We start from the raw sequence: 17,713 nt of genomic DNA, 5'->3' as shown, positions 1-17,713 counted from the left end.
CGAACTGGCCCGCGTGGCGAGCTCACGCCCGAGACCTCGCGGCGACGCCGGCGCCCTGTGCGTCTCCCGACCACGTGGCGCGTGCCCCCGCCGGGCTACCGCAGGCGCCCCCTGGCGACGGGGCGGAGAATCCCCGAAACAGAGGCTACCCCGCCCCCGAGACGCGCGTGCTCAGACACAGTCACACCTGAGGGCCACCCAGAGGACTTCTGGCTTCTGTTTATTGCAGTTGACACGACACCTGCGACACCCGTGGGCCTTCCACCCCCGGCGACGGCCAAGCCTGAAGGCCAAGGGGTCCCAGGCTGCCCTCACTGAGTTCTTGTCTCAGAGCATGGAGCCCAGGTGCGTCTTCTACTTCCCGGGTCCTAGGCGGGGTGGGCCCTGTGACCCCACCTTCACCCCTAAGGCCGGTCCAGCAGGGCGTGGACGACAGCAGCGATGTAGGGGAGGCCCCTTCCCGAGGCCCCCTCCTCCTCCAGGATGTGGTGGGGCTGGCACAGGGACTCCTGGGGGAAGGGGCCAGGTTAGCTTCCCCACAGTGCCCCCGACGACTTCCCACCCATGGCAGGGGGTCGGGGGCAGGCCCGGGCATTCTGGGAGACACCGTGCAGTCGGGGCTCGGTGACAAATGAGACCCAAGAAAGCTGTCAGCGGTAACAGAAAGGAGAATGACATAGGGGCTGAGGCTCCGGGAGCATGAGGCTGGCATCTCCAGAGGGAGATGCACAGAGCCATGGCCATGGCCACTGCCACCACCATGGAGAGCAGACGTGTTCGCACACAACGCGCAGATGTGTTCGCGCACACGCAGACCAGACATGCTCATGAACACACACACACATACACAGGCAAGGCGGCCACAGTCTGTACAGTTTATACACAGAGATAGGAACCCGGACTGGGCCCCACACCCCTACAAATATAGATCCTTTCTACAAAATAAGAGATAATTTAGCCCCCCATAGCAGCTGGCAGGGGGAACAGCATAAAAAGAAGGGGGCGACTCCAGCTCCTGCCACCCCTCAAGGGGCACAGAGAGCAGGGGCAGGGCCAGCGGGGGTATGAAGGCACCGTCAACACTGAGAGGTGGGGACTCATGGGGCTACCGGAGGGAGGCCAGAGGCTGGGGGCCCAGGGTCTGGGGGCACCAGAGTGGGGCCTCTGAGGTCAGTGTCTATGAAGGGGTGCACTAGTGTCTTTGGTTGGGGCTGAAGGCACCGAAGGCAGGGTCACGTGGAGCAGGGGCCTTATAAATAGAAGGGGGGAGGGAAAGGGGTGAAGGAGGGCTGATTTTGGGTCCTAGGAACCCAGGAGCCGAGTGTAGGCGACATAGAGCAGCAGCATGAGGACCACGTAGAAGACTATGAAGCCACCTAGACCAGAGGGGGGCCAGAGGGGCGGCAGGGCCTTGCCCCCCACCCGCTTCACAGCCTCCAACACAGTCCGCAGCCCCCGGGTGGTGCCCTGGAGGAGATCCGAGGGCGAGCACAGGTCAGCCTGAGGGAAGAGGAGAGCAAGTGGACAGGGACAAGGGACAGACATCAGCAGCAGCAGCAGGACAGTCCCTCCCACCCCTGCCCTCACGTGCTGGGGCCAGAGCCACGCCCACATGCCAACGTGCTGGACAGGGAGTACAGGGCAGGGGTTGTGCTGGGCAGGTGACATGCAGGACAAGATGGGGCATGCAGGGCAGGGGACATATAGGACAGGTGACATGCAGGGCAGAGGGCATGCCGGGCAGGGCAGGGGCCTCTGCTTGAGAGCAGACACCAGGTTCAAATGGAAGCTCGCCATCCATGCCACATGCTTGGCAGAGCCGGGGATGCCACCACTCTTTAGAAAGCAGCCCCCATACCTCAGGCACCCCCATTTTTCGACAGGCTTCTAGGAAACTCTCCACGTTCTTCCGAGCCTTGAGGGCACTCAGTTTTGGCTGAGGTGGGTAAAAGAAGAAAATGTGGTAAGGTAAAGTCCACAGGTGCCTCTGGTCCATCCCCTACCCTCTCCCTGGCCCCAACTGACCACAGCAGGGGAGGGCACATGGATGAAGGGCACGGAGCGAGGCCGTAACTGGTTGGCCAGCTGGCACAGGATGACCCCGCTGGCCAGAGCCTCGGCCAGGTCCTCGGGCAGGGGCCGCTGCAGCCACGACTCAAGGACCTGGGAGTGTAGATGACAGAGCAGGAGTGAGGGAAGGTCAGAGCCAGTAGGGAACTTGTGCCTGCCCCTTTCTATCCTCAGGGGAAGTGCCAGAGTGGGTACAGAGAGTATGGAGGGAAGCTGGGTCCCAAGNGGGGGGGGGGACCCAGGGCCTGAGTAGCGGCTACCGCCTGTGCTTGGGCTCCGCGGCAGAGGCTCCCTGGATGCCCCGCACCTGCCCCTGCTCAGTGAGCGCTGCTGCGGCCACGGGGATTGTCTTCTTCCTGGAGCTCGGCTGCTCGGCCGCTCCCGGGGAGCTGTGGCTGCAGGAGCCCGACACGCGGCGATGGCCCAAAGCATTCACGAGACCATCCTGGTGGCCATGAAGTGACTCCGGAGCGGTGGAGTCGCCGACAGAGCTGATGAGTCAATGCCCAGAGACCATGCGAGCAGCGCTTTCAGACTCCCTGTCTACCATCCCTGAGACCTCGGCTTTTTCGGCCTAGTCAAGTGGCCTGAGCCATTGGGGGTGTCTGGGAGAGGGAACCCAGCAAGCAGTCCTGAAGATCTTGGCAAAGCTGGGAGGGGCAACCTTGTACCCCAAGGGGGCTACATAACCAAGGATGTGGGTAGTGACTACAAGCCCATAGGAACTATCCCTACAAGTCCGAGTTGGGGAGTTTGGACCCAGGCCCAGGGGCACCCATCATGGTGTGGGGGGTGGCTGGGGATGGGTGGGGGTTCAGCACTGCTCCTGCCCCCCTTGGAGCTGGCTGGGGAGTTAAGTGTGCATCAAGTTTGCAGCTCCGGAGAGCCTGGGAACACGCACCACCAGGCTGGAGCCCCTGACAGCTGCCTCAGTTACGTGGACCTGGACCTGGTCCCTTCTCTGGGGGCACTCTGCCTGCACAGCTACACGGGCATTGAATTCTAGAGCTCCCGGGAGGCACCAGTGAGGAGACCTGAGACCTGGGTATCTCTCTCCTACTGACTGATGGCGAGGGTTGATGGAAAGATGGGAGGGAAGGGCATTGTAATGTCCCCCCTAACCCCCCATCATGGGAGGGGCTCTAAGGCCCAGATGCCACCTAGGACATGTGACCGGCAGGGCAACAAGCTGGGGCCTCTGCCCTCTCTGTCCCTTCCAGCTGTGGCTCCTAAGTCTTGAGTAGGAGGTTCTCCAAGAAGTTGGGACTATTTTTTGGGAGAAAATTCTAGAACCCATCCCTGCCCAAACCACTGAAACGACACACTTCTGGGCTTTCTCAGCTGAAGCCCTGGTCCTCTCTGTTTCCCTGCAGAGTTGGTGCAAGAATCTGGAGTCTGAGGTCGGCTGTGGCAGGGCTGCCTTCCACCAATGATGACATTCACGTGTACTGTCACCCTCCCCCACACACCTGCAGTGCGTTCTTTGGTCTCCTTTGAGCCAAACAACTACCCCAACCCAGCCAAGAACTGAACTCCCAAGGCCCCAGCACAAGAGGTGTGGGAGTGCCAGAGATCTTACTGCTAGTGCACCCTAAAAGTGAGTTGCCCCTACTTCCCCGCCTGGCAGAGTTTATGACTCCTTGCTTCCTATACAATCAGCCCTGCAATGCCATGCAGACCACCCACCCACTCATTAAAGGGGCTCTGGCCGGTCAGCCCAGAAACAACTTAGGTCATGGATACCCCTGCCCTCCACCTAACACAGCAGGGGGCGGCCTGCAGTGGGACAGAAAGAGACCCCATTCCTGCTTCTATGCCTTCCTCTGCCCCAGCCACACGGAGCCTGTTTTGCAAACCAACACTTTTATTGTCAACACAACCAGCCCACCCTGCTCCAAGAAGGCTATGAACAATGGGTGTCTGGGGTCTGTGGGAGGGAGGGGTCAGCACTGTGAAAACGGCTGGGACCACCTCAGGGGCTGGGTAGGTCAGAGGCAGGGTCTGGGGGGCCAGCAGCGGGTGTGGCAGCCGCGGAGGAGCTGGGCCTGGGCTCCCCCTGGCTCATCTGCAGCAGGCCAGTGAGAGCTATCAGCTCTGGCCCACTGAGCAAGGCGGTGGAGCGGCCTGGGGAGGGTGACAGGCTGGGGAAGACCCAGGGGGACATTATGGGGGGTGGCGGCAGCAGCTTCAGGGAGCCCATCACCTGAGGAGAGAGAATGGGACGTGTTTCTTGCCAGGCCCGCCTGGAGGCTGGGGTGAGGCCAGGGAGGGGAAAGGGCTCTCACCTGCTGGGGGGCCTCGGAAAGGTACAGGGGGACGCGCTGTCCCTGGGGCAGCAGAGGGTCTGAGAAGAAGATGTCTTCACAGCACATCACCGGGAACCCTGGGGAGGAGACACCACTAGGGTGGCGGGCTAGGGGCTCCCACCCCTGGACGCTGCTTCCCGGAGGAGTTGGGGCAGCCTTGCACCCAGGCGGACTGAGGGAGGTACCTGCATCTGGGTGCGCCTGCTGTCCATTCTGAGGCCCTGTGGCAAGGGCCACGGGCCGGGGACCCCTGCCCGAGGCTGCCTCATACAGTGGCCAGAACGAGGGGTGACATAGCGTCCGGCCTGAGAAGGAGGCTCCTGAGCTACAGTTGGCCCCCTGGTGGGAGAACAGAGCACTAGAGCCTCAGGCCACCGCAAGGTGTCCCTGTGTGCCCCAGCCAGCCCCACAGGTTTCCCCCAACTCACCCACACCAGCCGAGGCCCTGCTTTGGCTTCGTACTTGGGGTCCCAGGGTGCTAGAGGAGTCATCCTCGAGGGGGCCTCCTCCCAGGTCATCTGAGGGGGAAGGGGAACTGGAGGGACACTTGGGGATTACAACAGGCTCAGAGTCAGTGAGAGAGGCTCTTGGGGGCAGTAGAGGCAGCAGGGCCAGTCCTACCTGGGGCTCCGAGGGGCTGCTCAGTGGCCGGACCTGGCGGATGGCGGGGCAGCAGCAGCTGCTCTCTCTGGGTCCAGGAATGTCTGCGGGATGGGGGCTGTGGGCTGGAGGGGCAGGGACTGAAGCTGCAGCCACCCTGCCCCCACACACATTCCCCTGTAGCCCAAGGGTGCCTGGTGCAAGGGAGGCCGACAGACCCAATCTTCAGCAGGGACAATGGAGACGCCTCCGTAGAGCGCGGGCGAAGGCATGGAGGCCCCAGTCGCTGTCCCCCCCCCGTGGCTCCGACCAAGCCCCTCACCTGTCCCGTGGGGGTGTCCCCAGCTCCCTGGGAGCGTCCGCTCCTGAGCTCCAGGCCTCACCCTGGTCCCTGCTCGCGGTGGGGCCTGGTCCCTCGGGCGCCTCTTCCGGGCCCGCGCCCCACCGCCGTGGCGACCAGGGCAACATGCCGTGTCCCCGCCGCCTGTCCCGCTCAGCCTCCCTCCCGGCGTGGCGCGAACTGGCCCGCGTGGCGAGCTCACGCCCGAGACCTCGCGGCGACGCCGGCGCCCTGTGCGTCTCCCGACCACGTGGCGCGTGCCCCCGCCGGGCTACCGCAGGCGCCCCCTGGCGACGGGGCGGAGAATCCCCGAAACAGAGGCTACCCCGCCCCCGAGACGCGCGTGCTCAGACACAGTCACACCTGAGGGCCACCCAGAGGACTTCTGGCTTCTGTTTATTGCAGTTGACACGACACCTGCGACACCCGTGGGCCTTCCACCCCCGGCGACGGCCAAGCCTGAAGGCCAAGGGGTCCCAGGCTGCCCTCACTGAGTTCTTGTCTCAGAGCATGGAGCCCAGGTGCGTCTTCTACTTCCCGGGTCCTAGGCGGGGTGGGCCCTGTGACCCCACCTTCACCCCTAAGGCCGGTCCAGCAGGGCGTGGACGACAGCAGCGATGTAGGGGAGGCCCCTTCCCGAGGCCCCCTCCTCCTCCAGGATGTGGTGGGGCTGGCACAGGGACTCCTGGGGGAAGGGGCCAGGTTAGCTTCCCCACAGTGCCCCCGACGACTTCCCACCCATGGCAGGGGGTCGGGGGCAGGCCCGGGCATTCTGGGAGACACCGTGCAGTCGGGGCTCGGTGACAAATGAGACCCAAGAAAGCTGTCAGCGGTAACAGAAAGGAGAATGACATAGGGGCTGAGGCTCCGGGAGCATGAGGCTGGCATCTCCAGAGGGAGATGCACAGAGCCATGGCCATGGCCACTGCCACCACCATGGAGAGCAGACGTGTTCGCACACAACGCGCAGATGTGTTCGCGCACACGCAGACCAGACATGCTCATGAACACACACACACATACACAGGCAAGGCGGCCACAGTCTGTACAGTTTATACACAGAGATAGGAACCCGGACTGGGCCCCACACCCCTACAAATATAGATCCTTTCTACAAAATAAGAGATAATTTAGCCCCCCATAGCAGCTGGCAGGGGGAACAGCATAAAAAGAAGGGGGCGACTCCAGCTCCTGCCACCCCTCAAGGGGCACAGAGAGCAGGGGCAGGGCCAGCGGGGGTATGAAGGCACCGTCAACACTGAGAGGTGGGGACTCATGGGGCTACCGGAGGGAGGCCAGAGGCTGGGGGCCCAGGGTCTGGGGGCACCAGAGTGGGGCCTCTGAGGTCAGTGTCTATGAAGGGGTGCACTAGTGTCTTTGGTTGGGGCTGAAGGCACCGAAGGCAGGGTCACGTGGAGCAGGGGCCTTATAAATAGAAGGGGGGAGGGAAAGGGGTGAAGGAGGGCTGATTTTGGGTCCTAGGAACCCAGGAGCCGAGTGTAGGCGACATAGAGCAGCAGCATGAGGACCACGTAGAAGACTATGAAGCCACCTAGACCAGAGGGGGGCCAGAGGGGCGGCAGGGCCTTGCCCCCCACCCGCTTCACAGCCTCCAACACAGTCCGCAGCCCCCGGGTGGTGCCCTGGAGGAGATCCGAGGGCGAGCACAGGTCAGCCTGAGGGAAGAGGAGAGCAAGTGGACAGGGACAAGGGACAGACATCAGCAGCAGCAGCAGGACAGTCCCTCCCACCCCTGCCCTCACGTGCTGGGGCCAGAGCCACGCCCACATGCCAACGTGCTGGACAGGGAGTACAGGGCAGGGGTTGTGCTGGGCAGGTGACATGCAGGACAAGATGGGGCATGCAGGGCAGGGGACATATAGGACAGGTGACATGCAGGGCAGAGGGCATGCCGGGCAGGGCAGGGGCCTCTGCTTGAGAGCAGACACCAGGTTCAAATGGAAGCTCGCCATCCATGCCACATGCTTGGCAGAGCCGGGGATGCCACCACTCTTTAGAAAGCAGCCCCCATACCTCAGGCACCCCCATTTTTCGACAGGCTTCTAGGAAACTCTCCACGTTCTTCCGAGCCTTGAGGGCACTCAGTTTTGGCTGAGGTGGGTAAAAGAAGAAAATGTGGTAAGGTAAAGTCCACAGGTGCCTCTGGTCCATCCCCTACCCTCTCCCTGGCCCCAACTGACCACAGCAGGGGAGGGCACATGGATGAAGGGCACGGAGCGAGGCCGTAACTGGTTGGCCAGCTGGCACAGGATGACCCCGCTGGCCAGAGCCTCGGCCAGGTCCTCGGGCAGGGGCCGCTGCAGCCACGACTCAAGGACCTGGGAGTGTAGATGACAGAGCAGCAGAGCGGGGAGCTCAGAGCCAGTAGGGAACTTGTGCCTGCCCCTTTCTATCCTCAGGGGAAGTGCCAGAGTGGGTACAGAGAGTATGGAGGGAAGCTGGGTCCCAAGGACAGCAACACAAGGAGGTGCCAGGCCTAGGCCCCTGCCCATGCATCCCCCGCCTCTGCTCACCTGGCGCAGCTGAGTCATTAAGTCCTTCTCATCTGGAACCTGGGGGGTCTGCCGAGGTCTCAGGACAGAGTCTGGTGAGGAAGGGCCTAGGAGAAAAAGAGGGGCATGGGGCTGCCTCTACTGCTCACCACTGACTCTGTAGCTGGGTCCCGGTGGCCTGGCACCCACACCTCCCACCTCTGCCTGTGGGATTTTCTTTTTCATGGAGATGGCGTCTCACTATGTTGCCCAGGCTAGTCTTGAACTCCTGGGCTCAAGCAATCCTCCCATCCTGACCTCCTAAAGTGCTGCGATTACAGTTGGGGGCCACTGTGCCCGGCCTGCTTGTGGGATTTTCAACACAAAGGGACAACAGACCCAGAGGGCTCCCTGGGCAGAAGGTGAGGTAGTGGCTGGTGCTGGTGAGCACTGGGCCAGCACTGGGGAGGGTGGAGACACGAACCTGAGCCACTTTGACAGGAGGAACGGAAGAGGAAGCTGTTTGGTCTCTGAATGGAGCCAAGCGGCCGAGGAATAGGTGCTGTCGCTGGGGCCAGAACCAGGGGGACAGCGACAGGAGTGGGTGAGATAGCCATCCCTTCTGTGTCCACCTCTCCCAACCAGCCCTCACCGACACAGGCCCCTGTCCTCCTCCCAAAGTCCCTGTCCCACCTGGTCCAGCTATGGGAAGGGGCTCCTGGGAGGCGGGGAGAGGGCTGGGGGCTCCCTGCCCTGCTGCAGGCCCCGGTTGGGAGGCACTGGACTTAGGCGGGCCGCTGAGGAGAGACAGAAGGGAGTTAGAGGGCTGGTCATGGGAAAAGGAGTGGGGAGGGGATGCTGGCAGAAAACCTACTTGTGTGTGGCTTGAGTGGATGCAGCGGTGGTCACTCCTGCAGCAGCCCTGAGCCCCAGCTTCAAGACGCTGGAACAAGGAGAGGTGGGGTCAGCCAGCCCCAAGGCAGAACCACTTGGGGGAGCTCAGCGGCCCCATTTCCAGGGCTCAGTGTCCAGCAACAGCCCGGAGCGGCCCTGGGTCCCACCTATCCTTTCTGGGGGCCCCCCATGCCCCGCTCTGCTGCTGCTGCTGCCGCCGCTCCCGCTCCTGCCACAGCTGCAAGGTGTCCGGACGCCGCCGCTCCTCCCCTGCCGGTTCCTCCCGCCTGAGGGGCCAAGACAGGGTGAGAGAGGCCAACCCCAGGGTCAGGGGAGGAGGGGCTGGGGGATGGGAGGATCAGGCAGAGGTGTCGGCTCAGGGGCTCAGGGTACCTGCTGCTTGGTGCCCTCTCCCTGTCCCCTGCCCCAGAGCTTAATTCAGGTGGTTGCTGCTCCTGAGGAGAGAACAGGAGAGCTGCTGAGGGCGGGCCTCTGCCCACACCTGCCCTGTCCCCTCCTCCAGCTCTCCTCCCTCGGGAGAGGCATAGCTGGGCCCTCACCTCCGCAGCGCCTCGCTCTTCATCCTCCCCAGGGACATGGCTGTCGATGAAGTCAATCTGCTCGGGGTCTCCGTCCGCTGGGGAGGCCAGCACGTCAGCAAGCAGGTGGGGACCCAGGCCCTGGTCCAGCCCAGCTCCCTGCCGGCCCTGCTACTCACCTGAGCCATCCTCCCTGCGTTCTCTAGGCCCCCGGGGCTCCCGGGCCAGCTCCGAGATCCGGAATGACAGCTCTGAAAATTCATCTGTTGACTGTAAAGGCAGAGGCAGAGGCAGAGATGGGAGATGGCCTCTCTACACATGGGGGCTTGGGGCCTTTGGGGGGCCTGTGAGGGACTGAGCCCAGGGTCTCTGCTAAGCCAGCCCTTCCCCGGGATGCTGGGGAGAGGAAAGGAAGAGGATAGGTCCAGCCTCTGTCTGGTACCCTGCAATTTTGAGGTCCCCAGTTCAAAGATGTTCTCCCAGGGCTGACACCCCCAATCTCCCATGGATAAGACACCATTACCTCATTTCCAGACCACCTCTTGCTGCCACTATCAACGCTGTGGAAGCCTGAGTCCAGCCCGCCATCGTACCGACGTCCCGGAAATAGATCCTCTGCAGGGCTTGGGCCAGCCAGGGAGATCTGCTCAGTATGATGCTGGACAGCAGCCCCCCATCCTCCCGCCAGAAAGCAGGTGGTGCCGGGGGCCGGGAAGGGGGATGAAGTATCCCAGGGCTTCCTTCCTTCCCACCTAGGACTTACCAGGGACTGAAACTTGAGGGCCGGGAAGGGGCCAGGTCCCCCAGGGCCAACCCACGTTGCCCGGCCTCTGTGGACAAGTACTTGAAGATGTGAAGTTTCCCCTTCAGGCAGACCTGTGTGAGGGCAGCACATGTTGGGGAGTTGGGAGAGAGGGTGGCTCCCTGGATCCTGCTCAGCTACCCAAGGGGACCTACTCCACTCCTGCCCAGCTACACCCCTGTCCCCATAGCCCCCGCCTCACCTGGGCAGGTGGGCTCTGCAGGGGGTTGCTGTCCAGCAGAATGACCTGCAGGTGCCTGAGTCGGCAGAAGGAGACCGGGATTCGGGAGATGCGGTTACAGGAGAAATCCAGGCGGACCAGAGGGAGGTCCCCCAGCTCTGGGCAAGGAAAAAGTCAGGAGCATGCTTAGGGCTGGGGCCTCACGCTCATTCCCTCACCCCTGGCTCTGGCTGGCCAGTCATCCTGGGCCCAGCACAGCCTCTCCCCTGGGTGGCTCAAGTCATTTCCCAGAAACAACCTCCCTGCCCCTCTTCCCATGAGTCTGGTCCACGGTCTAAGCGAGCCTCCCTGAGAGGGCCCATCCGGACATCAGTCAGCTCAGCCTCCCTAGGAAGGCCCATCCAGATGTCGGCTCCCACTCAGCCCTGTCTGTCCCTCCTTGTTTCCTTGCCTGCCCACCCTGCACTTGAACCCACTTTTCATTCTCAAATGATCAGCACAAGACACAAACCCTGCTCAAACACTTCCTGTGATGTGCAGCCAGGGCTGCCAGTGTAGAGTGGGTTGTGCCCACCTGAGAGTCCCCTCTCCCCAGCACGGGCCCAGCCTTCACCAGGCTGGAGTGCAGTGCTGCAATCTCGGCTCACTGCAACCTCCGCCTCCGAGGTTCAAGCAGTTCTTTGCCACAGCCTCCCAAATAGCTGAGATTACAGGCGCCTGCCACCATGCCCAGCTAATTTTTGTATTTTTAGTAAAGACAAGGTTTTGCCATGTTGGCCAGGCTGCTCTCGAACTCCTGACCTCAGGTGATCCACCCACCTCGGCCTCCCAAAGTGTTGGGATTACAGGCGTGAGCCACTGCGCCCAGCCTTGCTCATTCTTAAAAAGGCACATTCTGGATTGATGGTTGCCCTAGACATAGAATAAAAACCACAGCTCCCTAAACCCAGCACAAGCAAGGCTTCCATGATCTGGCTCCATGCACATTTCCCACCTAACTGTCCACCCCTCTAGGCCCTCAGCTTCTGAGCCTCCCCAGGTGCTGTTTGCACCTGTCCAATTTCCTGTCCACGCATCTTTTGAGGTTCAGCTCAAGCGTCACCGCCTCAGTGGATCTTTCCAGACATCCCAGATTCATGGAATTCACTGCTCCTGCCTCTGTGTCCCCGGAGTATCTTGCTTGGATTTCTTTTTTTTTTTTTTGAGACGGAGTTTCGCTCTTGTTGCCCAGGCTGGAGTGCAATGGCGCGATCTCAGCTCACCGCAACCTCCGCCTCCTGGGTTCAGGCAATTCTTCTGCCTCAGCCTCCTGAGTAGCTGGGATTACAGGCACGCACCACCATGCCCAGCTGATTTTTTGTATTTTTAGTAGAGACGGGGTTTCACCATGTTGACCAGGATGGTCTTGATCTCTTGACCTCGTGATCCACCCGCCTCGGCCTCCCAAAGTGCTGGGATTACAGGCGTGAGCCACTGCGCCCGGCGCTTGGATTTCTTTTTATGGCCCAGAAAGAACCCTTCCTACTCCTTCTGACTGGGAAGGAAGAGGGCAGGTGCAGAAAGAATCAGGCAGTGGAGACAGTGAAAACGGATGACCACCTCACTCCTTTCTTGTTCTTCAAAACCAAGTTCACACTCGAGCATAGCACAGGCCCTTCCTGCCAAGCCAAGCTTGCCTTCCTAGCCCCACACTTTGCACATGCTGGGTCCTCTGCCTGGATGCAGAAGGCTGGGGAATTCTCCTTCAATGGCCAGCTCCCGCTGCTCCTGCCCCTCCGCTGAAGTCTTCCCCAGGCCTCACAAGCAGAGTCCCCTCCAGCCCCCATCCAGGCAACCTGCCTGGGGGACTTCCCTATGACTATCTGTCTCTCCTCATGAAGCCATTAAGTCCCTAAAAGATGGTCCTAGATCTTAGACACATCACCTGCATTTACCTGGTCCCAACCTAAAACACAGGAAGCACACATACACAGAGACACAACACACACACAAAACACAGACATAAACATACATACAGACACACACACACACACACACACACAGAGACACGAAAACACGCTGCTGCCTGCTGAATCAAAGGCACGCCTGCTTTGAAGTGGAGGCGATGAGTGCATCACAATGAGCTCAGTAAAGGGCTGCAGGGGCCCCGGAATCTCTGGGAGGAGTGGCAGAGCATCCCAACTCAGGTGTTTGAGAGCCCCTGCTGGGGTGAGCAGGGATGCTGAGTGACCCTGAAGGCACCTTCCGACCTTACCAGTCTACCCAGAGCTGATGCACTCACCAGCTCCCATTCTGTGCCTGTGCCCACATTTCTAACAGAGCTGCTCATCCGCGCCCTGCCAGCCTCAGAGGGTTGCTAGGTCAAGATCAAATCAGATCATTTACAGTTTGTTTTATATACTGCAAAGCCTGGGCAATGAAGGCGTAATTCTTCTCTGAAGCTTCCTGGCCTGTAACTTCAAGTACATACACTGTTCTGGACTGAATGTGTCTCCCTCAAAAGTCCTATGCTGAAATCCTAACCCCCAAAAGTGATGGGATTAGGAGGTAAAGCCTTAGGGAAGGAATTTAGGTCATGAGGGTGGAGCCCTTGTGAGATCTGTGCCCCTTTATCAAAGAGGCCCCAGAGGGCCGTCTCTGCTCTCCACCATCGGAGAGTACCACTAGGAGCCAGCAGTGTGTAACCTGGAAGAGCGCCCCGCCAGAAGCTGACCATGGAAGCACCCAGATCTTGAACTTCAGCTTCCAGAACTGTGAGAAATGAATGGCTGCCATGTATAAGCCACCAGGCCTTCAGTGTTTCCGTTACCGCAGCCTGAGCTAACTGGGACGCACACACCATTACCTCCTCCGCGGTTCTTCATTCCTCACCTTCGGGCAGCGTGCTGAGCTGGTTCCTCCGGACATTGAGGTCCCGCAGGGAAGAGAGGCCACACAGCTCTGTAGGCAGGGACTGCAGCTCATTGCTGCTCACATCCTGGTATCAGGAAGGCAGTGGGAAGGGGCCATGAGACCAGGCTGAGCACAACCCGCCCTCCTGACTCTGTCTTTGGTCCAGGCCTTCCCCAACCTCCCTGCAGAAGGTCCCTGTTGCCTGGCTCAGGGGTCCCTCTTCTGGCCCTGTCCCCATCCTCACAAGCTGACGCAGGCTTCCCAGGGCACCGATATCAGGGGGCAGGGCTCCCAGCTTGTTGTTGCTGACAATGAGGACCCTCAGGGGCAGCTGGCAGATGTAGGGTGGCAGCGTCGACAGCTGGTTTCGGCTGTAGAAGGGAGAAAGGCAGCGGGCTGGCTCCCCAGGCATGGCATCCCAGCAGTGCCATCCTCTCAGGGTCACCGGGAGGGTCACTAAGTAGTACTTGAGGCTGAGAAGGACACACTCCCATTCGTTCCTGGCTCAGGCTCCCTACCTGAGGTTGAGGTAGGTGAGGGCTGTGAGATTCCCCAAGGCTGGGTTCAGGCATCTCAGGCAATTGTGGTAGAGGCTCAGGCCCTCCAGGGACACCAGCTGGCATGCCGCCTCGGGCACCTCGGGAAACCGGTTCCGGGACAGGTCTAGGGAAAGCAGGTGTCCGGGGAGAGTTTCAGAAAGGCCCAGCCCCGGACAAGACCTTGAGTCTCCCCAGAGCTGGCTGCCCGCTCCCTAACCTCCAGACCTAAAGATTCAAGGCCATAAATGTGGCCTCGCAGGAGAGATAATAAAGCCCTCTGCCAATGGGAGCACATTCCAGGCATGAACAGAGTGGCATAGGGAAGGCAAAGGCCTTAGTGTCACTGGGCTGGAGAATCCCAGACTGGTGGGTGGGGGGGGGAATGCTGCGATGTCAATGGCAAGCTATTCTGGAGAGCAACTGGAGTCTCTAACTCCTGTGGTTCCTGTTCAGAGATGTCAGGTGAGGTGGAGGACAGAAGGGCAGAAGAGGGGTCAGTGCTCAAGGGAAAACAGTGAGTTGAGGGGCTGGGGGGACTCCAGGAGGGAATATGGGAAGCCCCTGGGGAAAACTGCAGGGAGAGCTCATCACTCCTCGGGACCCTTCCTCCCTATTCCAGTGTTTTCAACGGGGGAGAAGCCACAGGCCACTCTCTCTCAGCTCTAGAGATTAAGTCCCTGACACTGGATGAGTTTTCCGCCAGCCCCAACGACCAGCAAGCCAGGTCCAAAGGACTCTAAATAGTTACCAGTTCCCAAGGGTTAGGAGGGAAGGGCAAGAAGACCTGGTTGGAGACGGGAGCTGGAGTTCCCAGATCCTTCCCATCTGGGCTCTCCTGGCCCAGGGCAGGCCTCCTTCCCACCTCTGCCAGCCCCAGGAGCCCCACTCTGCTTCCTCTCTTACTGACATAGACTTTAAGAGATCAGCAACTGTGTGAGCATCTCGGGCATGGCGAGGAAGGGCTGGGGTCTACTATCGTCATCTTATCTGGAGCACTACCTTGCTATCCAGAGGCCAGCAGCCTCGGATTCCTCTAGCACGGAGCCACTAATCACTTAGACCTGGAGAAGCCTGCCTTTCTGTTTCCTCAGCCAGCCGATCCTGGGAGGGGCCCAGGGCCTGTGAGGGGAAGTCCCAGGCCACAGACCTGTGAGCTTCTTCGAGGGCCCTTTTCAGGCAGGGGCAGGCCAGCAAAAGCAAGCTGAGAGGAGGAGAAGCTGGGTATATCCCCCAAGGAAATGAGTCTTGTGACAGGAAATGAAGCAGAAACAATCTGTCAGGTTCTGTCTATGGTAGGCCCCGTGTTTACCAGGGCGGATGACAGCCTGATGCCTTGGGACCCCTCTGTCTTCCTCTCTGCCCAGCCCTGGTGCACAGAGGTCTTGGCCTGGGAGATAACTGCTCTGGAGAGGGTGAGGGGGACGGCATGTGCCCCTTCCAGCCACACCTCCACCTGCCCGCTTTCTCTGTCTGCAAGTGTGTTTGTGTGTGTGCATGTGGATGAAGTGGGTAGAGACCGAGTTCTCAGAGATCTGATGGGGTAAGCAGTGGAGGGGACAAGAGCTAGGAGCGGAAGGGAGCTCAGGCGGGAGGCAGGGCACAGGGGGCACAGGATGTGGTCTGGGAGAGAATGAGCTGCACTTCTCCTTTGCAAGACGGCCCCTCCCACCACCTCAGGATTCTTGCTACTATCGCCCCAGGGAGCCTAGTCCCAGGGAGATCAAGGTCCTCAGCCATAGAGAAGACACAGGGAAGACACTCAAAAAGAGATGGGAAATGGGAGGGGAAGGCTAAAGCTAGTCCAGGCAGCACAGCATTGATGCTTTTTGTCTGCTTGGAGGGTGAGGAGAGATGGAGGGCAGGGTGCAGGCAACTCTATGCTTTTGTCACTTCCCCTTTCTGCCCTAGCCTCCCTAGCACCCTGCTTGGGGAGAGGGGACAGAGGACAGAGTTCTGGACAAGAGGGACCCCACTTGGCCTAGAACCTGGGCCCTGGAAGGACTGAGGATTCCTGCATGGAGAGTAGGGCAGAGGGGGGTTCTCCGGAAGCTTGGATTTTCCCCGAAAGCTCATAGGAGCTTGGCTGCACCCTAAGCGGGAATGCTGGGGGAGGAGGGGGCAGGGGGCGGGAGCTGGGAGGGGCTGGGGAGCTCCGGATGGTTTTCCCCAAGAGTCCACGCAGGGAGAGACAGCCTAAGGAAGTAAAGAATAACATTTGGTCTTTGTCAAAAAACAAGCAAGGGGGAGGGGAAGGGAACAGACTGCGAGTGTCACACAGCTGCTAAGGTCAATCTGGAGCGTGGGGTTAGGTGGGGGTGGGAGGGAACCGGGCTGTAAGGGGCGGGAATGGCTCCTGGGGCTCACTCATTCCCAATCTCACGATCTCACCCATGGCAGAGCAGGCGAGATCAGTGTGGATAACCACTGGTTCTCCCAAGGAGAGGAGAGAGAGCAAGCACCAGTGCCAGCCTGAGTGTTCCAAGGCGAGCAGGCACCTGCTTAGGGAGAAATACGCACTTTCCTCCAGCTCTGTACCCCACCCTGCAGATGAGAGGAGGAGGAGGTCTGGGCTGGGGTGAGGCTTCGGGAATGCAGTCCTCCTCCTCCTGGCTCCTGATCCCCACCCTCAACTGCCAGCCCAAGGTCACGGGCTGCCTCCTGAGCAGCTGAGGCCTGACTCACCTGTCACAGTTAAGTCCCCCACCCCCTACCGTCCACAGACACCAGGGGGTGGAGGGTGCATGGTTGGACGGATCCTGCGGGTGGAGGCGTGGAAGGATAGTCTCTAGCTGGCCAGCACTCCCAGCTAAGAGATAAGATTTCCTTCCCTCCAGCAATGGCCTCAAGTCCCTTCCCTGGGGGAAAGCAGAAACTGAAATGGGAATTATAGGGTCCCTATGAGGTCACAGGCTCCACAGTGACCTCACAGACTTAAGAAGGAGGAGGAGCCTCAGATAAGGAGGTTGGGGATAATAGGCGGAAACGCTCAGGGAGAAAAGAGTGAGGGAGATAGAGATTTACTTCTTTCCCATAGGCTGGAGGGCTGCGTGGACAGTGGAGAGGGCCAGGACCTTAGGGGGCGGGGTTGCAGCATAGAAAGCAGAAACCTTGGGAGTAGGGGCCAATCCCTGGGAAGGGGGTGCCTGGGACTGCTCGGATCTTGGCGGGACAGGGGTTAAGAGGTGTAGATGAAGAGGAGGAAGAGAAAGTAGTGATTAGAGGAGCTCGTGGGGACTGCTTCATAGACTGATCGAAGCTGAGGTTAAGAGGTCAAGTAAATGATCCAACCAGGTGAGGGGCGGGACCATCCTACAGGTGCGCAGCTATGCAAATAAAGAGAAAGGAGGAATCACTCCCAACGCTCGGAGGCGCCGGGCGTTCTGTGCAAACCAGAAGCATTGTCTAGGAATTCTCAAAGATGGGGGGTGGTAGCAGCAGGTTTACGGCAATCAGGAGGGGCAGCAACTCTGGCCGCCAGGTGAAGGGGCGGGCCCGACTCCCAGGCTGGGCGGGGATTCGGGGCGGGGCTATGCAAATGAGGGCCTCGGTCGGGCCTGGGTCCCGGGGCCCGGCTGCACTCACCAGCCTGGGTGATGTCTGACAGGTCGTAGCTGCGGGCCGCACCCCGGGGGAAGTGCTTCAAGCGCCGGTTAGATAGGTTCAAGGTCCCGGTGGCCACGGCCTCCTCTAGGGCCCGCTCTGCAGTGCGGCTCCCGGGCAGACCCGGAGACCCGGGTACGGAGGTCGTGGCCGCCGCCTCCTCACCCCCAGCGGCGAGTGGACCCACTACGGCCGCCGCCATCCGCTCCCGGCGGCTCCCGCTGCCTGACTGACGAGACTGACCGTCTCTCCTTCTCCCACTCCCCTCCTTGGAGCCGCCGTAGTTGCCTCAAGAGGGAGGGAGTGGTGTCCGGGACCTGACGGACCAATCGTGGTCCCGAGGCACGTCAGGAGCGACCAATCAGAGCCCGTCAGTGGGGTGGAGCCTCCGGCCCTGGAGTCTGACGAGAGAAGGGAGGGGAAAGAGCATAGAGCGCCCGCCAACGGCCGACGCTCCA

The 17,713-nt window shown here is 60.6% G+C and overlaps 4 protein-coding genes across 6 annotated transcripts; all 4 read right to left on the bottom strand.

The window, feature by feature from the left end:
* Positions 1-188: 188 nt before the first annotated feature.
* On the bottom strand, positions 189-2,852 carry LOC119472018 (leucine-rich repeat and calponin homology domain-containing protein 4-like). The gene is made up of 5 exons (XM_037740394.1): positions 2,806-2,852; positions 2,331-2,561; positions 2,026-2,239; positions 1,859-1,936; positions 189-1,500 (listed from the first exon to the last, which is right to left on the bottom strand). The coding sequence occupies exons 1-5, from the start codon at positions 2,850-2,852 to the stop codon at positions 1,303-1,305; spliced, it is 768 nt and encodes a 255-aa protein (XP_037596322.1). The 3' UTR covers positions 189-1,302.
* A 1,064-nt stretch (positions 2,853-3,916) lies between these two features.
* On the bottom strand, positions 3,917-5,349 carry SAP25 (Sin3A associated protein 25). Of its 2 annotated transcripts, none has more exons than XM_017533589.2 (5): positions 4,998-5,349; positions 4,805-4,911; positions 4,562-4,715; positions 4,356-4,453; positions 3,917-4,273 (listed from the first exon to the last, which is right to left on the bottom strand). In XM_017533589.2, exons 2-5 carry the CDS (start codon positions 4,892-4,894, stop codon positions 4,043-4,045), a joined length of 573 nt encoding a protein of 190 aa, XP_017389078.1. In that variant the 5' UTR covers positions 4,895-4,911; positions 4,998-5,349; the 3' UTR covers positions 3,917-4,042. The 2 variants fall into 2 exon arrangements, with proteins under 2 accessions (XP_017389078.1, XP_017389079.1); XM_017533590.2 differs by having other exon boundaries at positions 3,917-4,260; positions 4,352-4,453; positions 4,998-5,131.
* Positions 5,350-5,680: 331 nt separating this feature from the next.
* On the bottom strand, positions 5,681-6,340 carry LOC108307990 (ZO-2 associated speckle protein). Its single transcript, XM_017533588.2, has one exon. It carries the CDS (start codon positions 6,319-6,321, stop codon positions 5,713-5,715), a length of 609 nt encoding a protein of 202 aa, XP_017389077.1. The 5' UTR covers positions 6,322-6,340; the 3' UTR covers positions 5,681-5,712.
* Positions 6,341-6,353: 13 nt separating this feature from the next.
* On the bottom strand, positions 6,354-17,641 carry LRCH4 (leucine rich repeats and calponin homology domain containing 4). Of its 2 annotated transcripts, XM_017533585.1 has the most exons (18): positions 17,238-17,641; positions 13,635-13,779; positions 13,361-13,487; positions 13,096-13,201; positions 10,246-10,382; positions 10,005-10,117; positions 9,765-9,864; positions 9,421-9,511; positions 9,263-9,339; positions 9,096-9,157; positions 8,870-8,989; positions 8,683-8,751; positions 8,502-8,605; positions 8,293-8,376; positions 7,851-7,936; positions 7,518-7,655; positions 7,351-7,428; positions 6,354-6,992 (listed from the first exon to the last, which is right to left on the bottom strand). In XM_017533585.1, the coding sequence occupies exons 1-18, from the start codon at positions 17,455-17,457 to the stop codon at positions 6,795-6,797; spliced, it is 2,055 nt and encodes a 684-aa protein (XP_017389074.1). In that variant the 5' UTR covers positions 17,458-17,641; the 3' UTR covers positions 6,354-6,794. The 2 variants fall into 2 exon arrangements, with proteins under 2 accessions (XP_017389074.1, XP_017389075.1); XM_017533586.2 differs by lacking the exon at positions 8,870-8,989.
* Positions 17,642-17,713: the final 72 nt, after the last annotated feature.

The sequence above is a fragment of the Cebus imitator genome, unplaced genomic scaffold (genome assembly GCF_001604975.1).
Source record: "Cebus imitator isolate Cc_AM_T3 unplaced genomic scaffold, Cebus_imitator-1.0 Scaffold82, whole genome shotgun sequence".
In the NCBI taxonomy this organism is placed as follows: domain Eukaryota; kingdom Metazoa; phylum Chordata; class Mammalia; order Primates; family Cebidae; genus Cebus; species Cebus imitator.
Note: the sequence above shows the minus strand (reverse complement) of the source record. Positions and strands in the feature narration are given on the sequence as shown.

Bases quoted from the DNA above. Each gene is read 5' to 3' on its own strand.
- LOC119472018 (XM_037740394.1), bottom strand. From the start codon at position 2,852: ATGATGGGTGCCCCTGGGCCTGGGTCCAAACTCCCCAACTCGGACTT. The intron at 1,937-2,025 runs GTCAGTTGGGGC...TACCCACCTCAG, and splicing joins ATGTGCCCTCCCCTGCTGTG to CCAAAACTGAGTGCCCTCAA. The intron at 1,501-1,858 runs GTATGGGGGCTG...CTCTTCCCTCAG, and splicing joins GAAAAATGGGGGTGCCTGAG to GCTGACCTGTGCTCGCCCTC.
- SAP25 (XM_017533589.2), bottom strand. From the start codon at position 4,894: ATGACCTGGGAGGAGGCCCCCTCGAGGATGACTCCTCTAGCACCCTGG. The intron at 4,716-4,804 runs GTGAGTTGGGGG...TTCTCCCACCAG, and splicing joins CAGGGCCTCGGCTGGTGTGG to GGGGCCAACTGTAGCTCAGG. The intron at 4,274-4,355 runs GTGAGAGCCCTT...CTCTCTCCTCAG, and splicing joins TTTCCGAGGCCCCCCAGCAG to GTGATGGGCTCCCTGAAGCT.
- LOC108307990 (XM_017533588.2), bottom strand. From the start codon at position 6,321: ATGAGCATGTCTGGTCTGCGTGTGCGCGAACACATCTGCGCGTTGTGT.
- LRCH4 (XM_017533585.1), bottom strand. From the start codon at position 17,457: ATGGCGGCGGCCGTAGTGGGTCCACTCGCCGCTGGGGGTGAGGAGGCG. The intron at 13,780-17,237 runs GTGAGTGCAGCC...TGCTTTCCCTAG, and splicing joins GTCAGACATCACCCAGGCTG to ACCTGTCCCGGAACCGGTTT. The intron at 9,340-9,420 runs GTGAGTAGCAGG...TGGCCTCCCCAG, and splicing joins ACGCAGGGAGGATGGCTCAG to CGGACGGAGACCCCGAGCAG.